At 55.4% G+C, this 11,396-nt stretch overlaps 1 protein-coding gene across 2 annotated transcripts in view; it reads left to right on the forward strand.

Moving 5' to 3' along the window:
* The window catches only part of GRM4 (glutamate metabotropic receptor 4), a 34,540-nt gene extending 27,969 nt beyond the window's left edge, over window positions 1-6,571 (forward strand). For both annotated transcript variants that reach the window (XM_041467849.1, XM_041467840.1), the window contains exons 10-11: window positions 4,406-4,652; window positions 5,856-6,571. In XM_041467849.1, the coding sequence (XP_041323783.1) occupies window positions 4,406-4,652; window positions 5,856-5,905 (297 nt within the window). In that variant the 3' untranslated portion in view covers window positions 5,906-6,571. The remainder of the gene's footprint in view (window positions 1-4,405; window positions 4,653-5,855) is intronic.
* The last annotated feature ends 4,825 nt before the right edge of the window (window positions 6,572-11,396 follow it).

Raw genomic sequence — 11,396 nt, forward strand, 5'->3', positions numbered from 1 at the left:
TGCTGCCCAGCTGGCCCCTGTTCCCAGTGCTGAGTTCCCATGGGACCGAGGCCAGCCTGGATGAGGCTCCGTGCTCAAGTGCGAGGGATTAAGAACAAAGAATAAAAATCTCATGAATGAGACCCAAATCCCTTTGCCTGCCAGCCAAAACAGGAATCACCGCGTTTCTGTCGAACGCAAACAGCTCCCGCCTGCCAGCCCAGCGCTGCTCTGATGAACAAACCTTGGAGCTGCTGTTCCCTGGAAATCCCTGGGGTGTCCCAGCACCCGGATCCCTCTCTGGATCCCCTGTGTCCCCGTGCTGCTGACACCATGGCTTTAGGACACACCTGTTGCAAAGGTTTGCTGAGGGAGCTTTTGCTGAGTTGGTCGTGTCCTGGAGCATCTCTTCTGAGAGCATCCATCCCTCGAGGAAGCTGCGTCTGCCCAGCCACCTCTGACCTTGGCTCAACCAGAAAGTCCCACCAGGCCTTCTCTGGCTGCAAGTGTGAAGGAGAATTAAAGGAAATAAATGGAGCCTTTTGCAACATTTCCATTTTGATGAGATGGCAGGGGAGATACTAACAAGAAAGCAGGTTTTTAAAGAAATTATTGCAAAACAAAAGCTCCCTGAAAGCCTCCTTAATGTGCTTGGCATACTGTGGGTAATAAAGATGGAAATGATAATGATTGTAGATTATGCGCAAGGTTGCTCACCTCTTCACTGCAGCTTGTCACGGGATAATTTAGGGCTGCTGAACGCTGCCTGTCAGGCAGCGGCTCCACAATAAGCTGTGCCTCTCGTTGGGGGTTGTAATGCACAGGCCTGCTCTGTTATTAGGCTGCTAACAAGCTGATTAGAGGCGGAAAAAGTGATGTTCCCAACTCCCCTCGGACTCGGAGCTCTGTCTCACAGCCCGGCCCCGCCTCGAGCCTGTTGAGCCATCCCTCGAGGGGATTTGGGATTCCAGGTTGGAGCTCTGCTCTGCCAATGTGGGAATGGGCTCTGAGTGTCCCCAGGCCGTGGGAATGGGCTCTGAGTGTCGGGATTCCAGGTTGGAGCTCTGCTCTGCCAATGTGGGAATGGGCTCTGAGTGTCCCCAGGCCGTGGGAATGGGCTCTGAGTGTCCCCAGGCCGTGGGAATGGGCTCTGAGTGTCCCCAGGCCGTGGGAATGGGCTCTGAGTGTCCCCAGGCCGTGGGAATGGGCTCTGACTGTCCCCAGGCCATGGGAATCTGAGCATCCCTGAGCCACAGCTGAGGGATGATGGATGTGCTCAGATGATGAGGCTGGAGGGAGCAGCAGGTGACTGGGGCTCCCTCAGTGCTTTAGTTGTTGGTTTGCACTCCTGGGGAGAAAAAGGTGGAAAAGGAGCTGTTGCACAGGCTGCACGGGGAGTGTGGCTCTGAGGGTGTCCTTGGGGTCACAGCTGGGGGCACTGGCCTTGGCATCACCCACGTGGTGCTCTGGGGATGCTCCAGGGGCACCCCCAGCTCACTGTGGGCAGGGATCCCATCCCCTTCACCCCGCTGCTGCTGGGACTGAGGGCCTCTTTGGCTCTGTGGAGTGTCTGCAACCTTGGGAACAGGAAATCCAGGAGTGTTGTCTGGCTGTTCTCTCATGGCTGAGGTCCTGAGCATGCCACAGGGCAAACCCACACCCGTGAACCCCTGGCACTTCTGCCCTGACCCCAGCTGAGGCTGCAGGGCTGCAGCAAAGGCTGTCTCGTGGTCTGGAGGAGTTGGATTGCAATCCCCGTTTTTACTTTTATTTGCTTTACCTCGTGCCCACAACTTTGCATGGAGGTGGCACATTATTGTAACAAGTCCCCCAAGCCTTTTCTGAACAGAGCCTCTCATCCCCGCCGATCCCGGCGGATTACAGAAATAGCAATAACAGAGCATCTAAAGAAAGAGACAATTTCCTGCGCTGATAAGGTGGCAGCAGAACAGTGGAGTCATTGTCTGCTTCCCTGTTTATCACATTCGCTTTTAGCCAGGGAAAAGAGAGAAGGGAAGGAGTGAGAGGGACTGTCCCGTGGTGTTCGGAGTGCTGAGCAGGTTTGTTCTTCCCCACGACGGTGCAAAACCCCTTGCAGAGGGGCCAGGTATGGATTTAGAGTGGGGACAGCTTCCCATTAATGCAGAGATTGGCTGTGGGACAGGCACAAGCCTGGGCTGCTCCCTCGGGCAGGACAGGCTCACTCAGGCTCAGCAAAGCTGAGCACAGCGTGGGTTTGGGGGCTGCTGTGGAGTCATTTTAGGTTAGTGCTGTCCCTCAGCGTCATTGCCCTGAGCCAGGGCTGCCTGTGCTCTTTGATCCAGCCCACGAGGCAGCAGGAGCTGGAAGTTCCTCAATGAGCACAGCTCACACCTCCCAGGGCTCCGGAGGAAGCTCCAGTGTCGTTAACGGAGGGGCAAAGCGGGGTTCTGGGCTGGAAGCCAATTAAGAGAGTGGGAAGTGAAACTGTGAGAAATGGTCATTTTTTGCAGTGGCAAAAGGTTAACTGAGCAGAGCTTCACGGCTGTGTGGAGGCTCCAGGCTAAAAATATTCCTGTCTGAGCTGGTGAGGGGTTTGCTGCGGCGAGACACGGCTGCGGGGGCTGGAGCGGGCAGGAAAACGCTTCCTGCAAACCCAGCACGGGGGGAAGGTGGCCACAGTGGCCCTGGGGGACCCCAAAAGTGCTGCAGGAGGTACAGAGTGGGGTGGGGAGCTTGGGCTGGGGCCAGCGGGGTCTCAGCACAGGGGAGTCCCTGGAAACACTGGGAGAACCAGCCCAGGAGCGAGGGGGGAGCACGCACGGAGATGGCTGAGCCCAGCTCAGCTCACCTCGGCTCAGCTCGGCTCAGCTTGGCTCAGCTGCTCTCTCCCTCCTCGCTGAAACGCCCCCAAGCTCCAAGGCAAAGGGAAGGGGGACTCTCTGCAGAGGCACAAAATATGGAAATTGCTGGGCTGGCAAGGGAAGGCAGGGAGCCAGGGAGATGAGGGTGCTGAGCTGAGCCGTGCCCCACTGGGGTCACCCTGTGCTGGTTCCCAGGCAGGGCTTGGGGTGCCTGGAGTTGGGGTCCCAGTGTTTCCCTCATTCCTGGCCAGTCCAGGACACCCGTGACAGAGTTTGGAGAGTTGGAGTGGATTAAAAAAAAAAAAAAAGGAAGAAATAAAAAAGCGCACATATTCTGGCACAGAGATGTGTTTTGACTTTGCTTGATGAAATGACATTTTTATTTCCAAAAACTGCCTAGAGAGAGAAGGTGGAACAAACAAACCGGCGCGTGTGACAGCAGGAGGTTTTATTCTGGGGACAAACCAAAGTTTTTCAGTTGACTCAGAACCAGCTTGGTGGCATTTTCCCTCTGGGGCTGAGTCGGAGCGCTCTGGGCTCTGAGCCAGGTGCTGGTTGGCTTTGCAGGGTCACAGATGGGATCTGTGGGTCCTGGGGGGTCCTGGAGCAGCTGTGTCCCACCAGCTCTCACTCTTGGGAGCTGTGCAGAGATTCTGCCTCACGTGTGCTCTCCATCACCTTTTCACTTCAGAAACCCTCGGGTGAAATGTGTGCCCCTGGGGACATGGGGAGCCTGCTCTGGCTGCTGCTGCGGCCCCCAGGCTTCCCTGGCTCCTTCTCAGAGGGCATGAAATCCCACCTGTGAAACACCTGCAGGAGAACCCCATGACACTGAATCAGGTGAAGCTCAGGAACTGCTTTAAGGCTCCTTCTAAAGCCTTGAGGGTGACCTGCACACAGGTGTGTGCAAAGGCACCTGGAGACCCAGAGCCCCCTCCCTGCTCCTCCCCAGAGCCTCAGAACTGCCTGGTGGAGAAGGGGATGCTGGAGAGGAAGGAGCCAGATGCTGGCAGAGCAGGGATGCCCATGGAGCAGGGACTTGTCCTCCTGGCCTCCCCGAGAGGTGGGATGGGCAGAGGGAGGGGGGTCTCTGCTTCCAGTTGCCACCTGCTTCAGATGCCCCGGCTTGAGAGGAGCCTGCCAACTGCTCTCCATAGAAAAATGGATTATTCTACAGTCAGATTAATGGGCTTTCATTTTGCAAAACATCTGTCACTGTTAGTCCTGGACAGTGAGCGTGAAATTAGTTTTGACTGCAAAAAGGCGGCGTCGGTGTGTAATATGTGACTGCCATGACAAGAGCCCAGGAGTGAGCTGGGGAATGGGAATTACCTGTTGAAGGGAGAAGGGCGGTGGGGCGTGCCCTGGTGTCAGGTGTCCTTGCTGTGCCCAGCACCAGCCTTGCAGCTCCTGCCCCGAGGCTGGCGGAGCATCAAACCTCACCTTGAACACCAGCACTGCCGACATTCCAGCACTGCCTCCCCACTCCTGTCATTTAACCCCAACTTTCCCTCGTTTCCCCCTTTCCCTTTTGGATCCCACAGGGCCTTTGGGCTCTCAGCTGGTGGCCTTGTGTCTTGCAGATGTACATCCAGACCACGACGCTCACCATCTCGGTGAGTCTGAGTGCCTCGGTGTCCCTGGGCATGCTCTACATGCCCAAGGTGTACATCATCCTCTTCCACCCGGAGCAGAACGTCCCCAAGCGCAAGAGGAGCCTCAAGGCGGTGGTGACAGCGGCCACCATGTCCAACAAGTTCTCTCAGAAGGGAGGCTTCCGCCCCAACGGAGAGGCCAAGTCGGAGCTCTGCGAGAACCTGGAAACTCAAGGTGAGGCGGCTCCCGCAGGCGCTCCCAGCGGGATCCTCCGGGGATCATGAACGGGAACGGGGAGAGCTGAGCTCCATCTGCACATCCCCGGCTCCAAAGGGCTGGGGGAGCTCGCAGTGAGCAGGGCTGGCAGCTCCCGTGGTGCCCAGGAGGGGACGGGCACGGCAGCAGTGCTGGGGACGTCGGCGCAGCGCCGAGGGGACATTTTTCACTCTGTCACTGCCGGGTCACGTATCCTTAAATAAACAACAGAATAAATAATTCACAGGGCTTTGATACGGGCAGATCAGCTACGAAAACATCGCAGCTAACAAATAGCTCTGTCAGCTCCAATTCCTTCTGCTCTATCTAATTGTTATCTGGGAACACCAGTTGGAGACCTGCAGCAAGGTTCCGCTGCCAGCCAGGCACCACGAGCTGCTGGCGTCCCCTCCCTGTTGGGGACACCTTTGTGCTGCTCAGGGTGTCCCAGGCTGTGCCATCTGTGCCAGCGCCTGCCCGTGCCCTTGGAGGGAGGGTGTCCCTGTGCCTGCTGACCCCGTGGGACCTGGGGACCTCGTGGGGGTCTTGGCAGAGCCTTGTCCCCACCGAGGGCAGTGGGAAGGTTCATTGCTCTGTGGCTTTTGCTGTGTCACCCTGGGACGTGTGGTGGCTTTGGAGCCATCGCTGCCTCCTCTCCTGGTGTGTCTGAGGGCTGGAGAAGCTGGGGGTGGCAGCAGGATTGTGTCCCTGTGGCACCCTCTGGGTGAGGGGACAGCCAGGGTGGTTTTGTGCCCTGCTGCTCCACTCCCAGCTGCTGTGGAATGGTACCCAGGGATGTGGGACACCCAGCTGGGACCCCAAAACCCCCTGGGACCCCACGATTTGTCCCAGGCAGGGCTGGCTGGGACAAGCTGAGCTTTGGGAAGGGTCTGTCTATAGGAGGTTGCTGAGGGGAGTGGAGGGGAGCCTGAGACCACATTCCCACTGCTCATGGCACATCCTGGGGGCTCTCTTTGGGGTGAAGTGTCCTTCAGGAGCACCCACACCTGCTGTGGGGCTCAGGGAAGGACCCCAAGCGCCAGCACTGCCCAGACCCCTGAGCAAACCCTGCCACATCCCTGCTGGCACCTCCTGGCACGATGTCCTGGGGGGTGGGACAGGAGCCAGGAGGGGAAGGTGGCCTCTGCTGATGACCCACGTGAGCTCTGTGTCTCCTTCCAGCACTGGCCACCAAGCAGACCTACGTCAGCTACAGCAACCACGCCATTTAGCTCCAGGAGCGGGAGGGAGCCGAGCTCCTCGCAGGGACAGGCAGGTGGCAGCCAGGGGACACGCCTGGGGGAAAATGCCATCAACAGCAGCAAAAAAAAATCCATAAAGAAACACTAAAACTCTTCCAGCGCCCACGGTGGCGATGCATGGCTCCCACGGAGGGACGGCGGAGCACGGGCAAGAGGGCACGGACTTCAGCAAGTCTTTGGGTTTGTTTTTTTCCCTGTATTTTGGCAAAAAAAAAAAAAAGGAGGAAAAAATAAATAAGAGCCCCAGCATTTTCCCTTTTCTGGAATTTGTGAGATTGTTTGTGGTTGTGCAGAACCTTCTGTTTTCTCTTTTTTATTTTTTTTTTTAATCCTCCGTTTTCTTTCGTTCCTGTCTTCCTCCGTCCCTCTTCACTCTCTTCCCCATATCCTACCAAATTCTATATGTTGCAAAAAGGAAAAATAAATAAAAATACTTAAAATTTACATTTAAAAAAAAAAGGACAGCAAAATAAAATAAAATAAAACCTAGACTGTGTTCAAAGTGCTGATTTCTATAGGTGGTTCCTTAATGTATGTGATGACCATATGGATTGAAATATGTCTGCTTTATGTACTGACCAGTCAAAAAACAAAAACTCACAAAAAAACAAAGTTCAGTGCCTGGATGTTTATGAATTATTCGATGACTGTGTAGAGCATGATCATTTTTATACGAGGAGATTTCTAATAAAAAACCCTGGTTTTGCACTCGGCGTTTGCTGTCTCTTGGTGACTTGGTTTCAGGAGGTGCCAGGGAAGGTTTTGGGTGGCCAAACCCTCTGGGAGAGCTCAGGGCTTGGTGTCCTTCCTCTGCAGGCATCCCTGGAGATTCCAGGCAGCTGCAAACTGTGGAAGAGGGGATGGGACAGGGGGCACATCCCCGGGGCAGCTTTGGGGTGGAAAGAGCTGATTCCTCCTCGTTTTCCCTTCCCAAGCTGTGAGGATGGAGCAGAGGAGAGATTTCCCAGGGCTTCCTGCACCTTCAGGCTGCCAGGGAAGCACTGGAGTCCCCCTGCCTGGAGGGGTTTGTTTAAAAATTGTGCAGGTGTGGCACTTGGGGACATGGTGGCATTGCTGGGTTAAGGGGTGGACTGCAGCATCTCAGAGGGCTTTTCCAACCTGAAGGATTAACAGAGACCAACAAAAGCAGCTCTGCCTTGTGGGGAGGGCTCCTCTCCAGGCTCCAGCCTGTCCTTGGGGTGGCACAGCCATGTGTGGCTGCTCCCAGAGCCTGGGCTGGGCCTTTTTGGGGCAGTTTGGTGCCTTGGCTGCTGCTGTTCCTGTCTCTGGCCCAGGCATTCCAAGTGTTTTCCTCTTGGATTGGGGCTGGCTGTGCTTCTTGGCTGCTGGATCACGAGAGGAGGGTCCAGACCTGTCTCTTTTTTGGGAAATGGGGAAAGGAGGCAGAGAGGTGCTGGGTGCCTCCAGCTTCTGGACAAGCTTTATTTCAATAAAAAGCCCAATAAAATGCTGGAGCTGCTGGTGAGCTGGCCTGGGAGGGGGTGCTGGGATGGCTCCCTGTCCCTTTGTGCCTGTTCCCCCAACCCCAAAATGCTGCTATTTCCCCCTCTCTGAGCCTGTGTGATGTCACCCCTGTATTTTGCACTTTTCTAGAGCTGTTTGTGTGTTAATCACAGCTCTGCTCTCCCCCTGGGGTTGTGTGGGGGGCACCTGGGTGCCCTGAGCTCCACGGGAGCCTCAGCCAGGAATTGGTGCCAGAGGGAATTGCAGCTGCTCGCTGCCTGTGCACAGAGGACAGAGCCTGGCTTGAAGGCAGGAGTTAAAAAAAAAGGGGGAAAAAAAAAGCAGTGTAATGAAAAGCTCCAAACTTTGATAAGATCATACTTGTCAAAAGAGCTTCTCAGGAGAAAAAACTGCTCCGTTCCCAGCGCATCCATCACTGTCAGATGGGATGTGAGGCACTGCCTGCTTCAGAGGGCTCTGAGAAAACCCGAGCTGATGGCTCTGGTGCAGCCTCTGGCTCGGGGATTCTGCTCTCATGGTGTCAGGAGCAGCTTTCACCCTGAATTCTGCCTGATCATCACTGCAAAGGCTGATTCTGACTTAATTCCAGCCTCCACCTGCCTCCCTGTGAGGGGGTGCTCCAAGCCCTGCAGAAATGCCCCATTTTTGTCACCCCAAACCTGAGCTGCTGGAGGAGCCCTGTCCCTCCCAACCCATTCCAGTGGAGGATGCAGTGACCTCCCAACACAGCTGGTTGGTTTTCTCCAGCACCTCATGGCACAGTGCTGTTTAATTCCAAGCACCTCTTTGATGGTGGCAGCTAATTAAAAGGAGCCATGGAGGTGGATGGGGATCCAGCCAGGCTCTGCTGTGGATGTTGCAGCAGGGGCCTGTGAGGATCCAGATTCTGCTTTTCTGCTCTGCTTAATATTTTTGAGGGTAGCTCTGCCCATGGCTGAGGAGAAGAGCAGAGTGGATACTGATTCCTGGATATCAAATTCCTAGTTTTTTGGTATTTTGGGTTGTTTTTGTTTGTTTGTTTGTTTGTTTTTTGATGAGGTATCTGGAAATTGTGGGCATCATTTCTCCTCCTCACCTCCCTTAGAGCTATAAAAGCACTTGTCTGATTTTCCTCTTATTTCTGTGAAGGGCTATTGAATTTAAACAACGATAATTGCCTGAGTTCCCTGAGTGCCTGACCTGCAGATTTTTCACTTTTTTCTGGGACTTTCAGAAGTGGTGAGGAAAAAAACCTGGGCTGGTGCCAGCTCCCTCCATGCCCTGCTCGTATCTTCCTGCCTCCTGGAACTTTCTGTTGTCCTTGGCTGCTGCTCCCAGTCGCCAGCTCTTCTCCTGAGCTCCCTTCTCCAGGGACAAGCAGGAACTTTTGGGGTCCCAGGGCACAGCTGGGGGCTGGAGTGGGAGCTGTGCCCCCGCCTGGAGCAGCAGCAGCCTGGAACCAGTCATTAACTCTCTTCTGTGAGAGACAAATTACAGACTTCGGTGGCATAATTAGGCCAACTCGATGGGAAATGGAAAAACAAGATAATTTCCCTGCGAATTTTCCAGCCTGCCTGCCACCTCGTGCCTCCCTTCCTGTGTCTTGGGCAAAATCAGCCCCTCTGGGCTTGGAGATCTCCTGTTCCTCCCTGGGGGGGAAATCTGGAGGAAGGGGATGGGAAGAGCAGGGCTGGAGCAGAGCTTAGCTTGGACAGGACAGGAGGGCAGGGCTCCATTCAAGGAGAGCCCCAAGGACACATTTTCACCCCAGGAGAGCAGAGTGATGCTCAGAGCAAGCTGGGGCTCGGGCTCAGAGCAGAGGTGGGTGCTGTGGCTCCATCCGTGGTGCAGGAGCAGCTCTGGGAACAACTGGAGCTTGTTTCTGTGCTCCAAAGCATTGGAGGAGCTGTGACGAGCTGCTGGGAAGGTGGGCAGTGCCTCTCAGATGGGTTGAGGGGACAGTGGGCGCCCTGGAGGGAGGTGGCAGCACCCAGCCCTGTGGCTGGGGAAGGTCCAGCAGCAGTGGAGCCTTTGGGGCTCCCTTTGGAGCAATCCCTGTGGCTGGAGCCATGGATGGAGGCACCAGTTGTGTTTCTGAGGGTTTCTCCCCAGCCCCAATGTTCTCTTGTAGGGCCCAGTGAGTCAATGGTGGTCTGTGTTGAAATCTCACTTCAGTGGTGAAAGCTGCAATTAGCATTTAATGAAGCTTCTTGCTTTTATTTTTAGGTAACCTCCGATTCCCTGACTGTGTAATTTAGTCCTCCATTGCTTGGAGATAATTAAAGTATGTCACTATAATTTGCTTTTTTTAAAAGCCTGTAATTATGTTTTTATTGAGAATAAAAAATGTGGGGGGGGGGGGGGGGGGGAAACGAAAACAATGTTAGGGGAGGAGAAAGCTTTGGATGGGCAAGGGGACTTCTTCCAGCTTGATGGGTTTGGAGCTGGTTCCAGGATGCTGGGTAGGCTGGGGACAGAGGAGAAGCTCCTGGTTTGAGTGGGAAATAGTGAGGTGAGGTGTTTGGAGTGGAGGGCTGAGAGCTCTGGGGCTCCTCAAGCCCTGAGCGTGGTGGGGGCTGCAGGAAGGACCAGCTGGGCTCCTTGGCATCGTTCTCCTCCCTCACCTGCCCCCCAAACTCTCGGCTCTGCTGGCTGAGCCTGGGGCAGCACAGCCGAGGTCTCATCCCTGCCCTCCCCGCTCCCAAAATCGCAGCAGCTCTGCCCTCCCTGCGCAGCCAGGAATTCCAAATCTCTTCCCAGGCCTGCCGGCGCTGCGCAGCCCCCGGGGGATGCTCGGGCTCTGTGTGCGTCTCTAAACGCCGCTCTGGATGTCAAACAGCCGCTGTCCCTCCATCCCCCCGGGGCTGTGTGACACCGAATGTGCCAGCCCGAGTGTCCTGCCTGGCTGGTGGCCCCTGGCCAGGCGCAGCTCCTGGGCAGCCCGGTGAAACCAGTGAAACCAGTGAAACCAGTGAAACCAGTGCCTGCCAACTGGGCTGGGAGGAACCGCGGCCGCAGGAGCCGCTCACCTGCAATTCACAGCCTGGAAATTGGCTGTTGGAGGGAAGTTGAATAACGAATAAATTCGAGATAATTGATTGGCCTGTGGCCAGTTCACAGCCGGGGAGAGCTGAAATGAGTTGGATTGTTGGCTTTTTCTTTAAGTTAGTCTCACTCAAAAATGTGAGCGCTAAGAGGTTACATTTAGTTTGGAATATATTTAATTCATTAAAATGTTGATCTCTGCTGCAGAGTTCAGATCTGATTCCAGGCTTTATTCCTTATCTAAATGCAAAGGTTTCTTGCCAGAAATACAAAGCAGAAAAGAAATGTCGGTGCTTAGGAAAAGTGACATGATGGAAGGAGCCGGGGCTGGACTGCGCCGCACTGCGGGCAACCTGCTGCGACTTGAGCTGTCACCCTCACCTGCTTTCCTCCTTCCCACAGCGGGGTGCAGCATTTGGGGTCCCATCCTCCGGTGTCCCCACGTCCCGGCTGCTGCCGGTGTCACCCCGAGCTCGCTGCAGCCAGCTCCCGCTCAGGGCTCTGGGATGCTGCGGGATTTGGTGCAGCCCCCTGCAAAACTTCCCTCGGGAGCTGCCGCCTCCTCACGGAGCTGAGGCCAAAGTGACTCAGGAAAGTTTTGGATAGAGCAGTACCAGGCCAGGGATTTCTTTCCCCAGGTCGCTGCTCCCCTCTCGGATGCCTGAGCTGGCGGCACTGGGAGCGGGCTCAGCCCCCTGCCACGCTCGCAGCTCGTTTGTCCCCCACCCTTGCTGTGCAGAAATGTCCCTCCCCAGCCCGCTGCCACCGCACCTTCCTCGCAGAGCCTTCGTGATCTGCAGAGGATGACAAAGGGAAGGAACAGCACTTAAAACCCCCTAAAATCCACACACCATCACCAGCTTTTGTACCGGTTGCTATGGGAACCCCATACGTGCACCGGAAACGCTGGAGTATGCAAATGAGCTTCTTAATTAGTTCTCCTCAGCCTTTC

This window comes from Pyrgilauda ruficollis, unplaced genomic scaffold (assembly GCF_017590135.1).
Source record: "Pyrgilauda ruficollis isolate IOZ18807 unplaced genomic scaffold, ASM1759013v1 scaffold100, whole genome shotgun sequence".
NCBI lineage: Eukaryota > Metazoa > Chordata > Aves > Passeriformes > Passeridae > Pyrgilauda > Pyrgilauda ruficollis.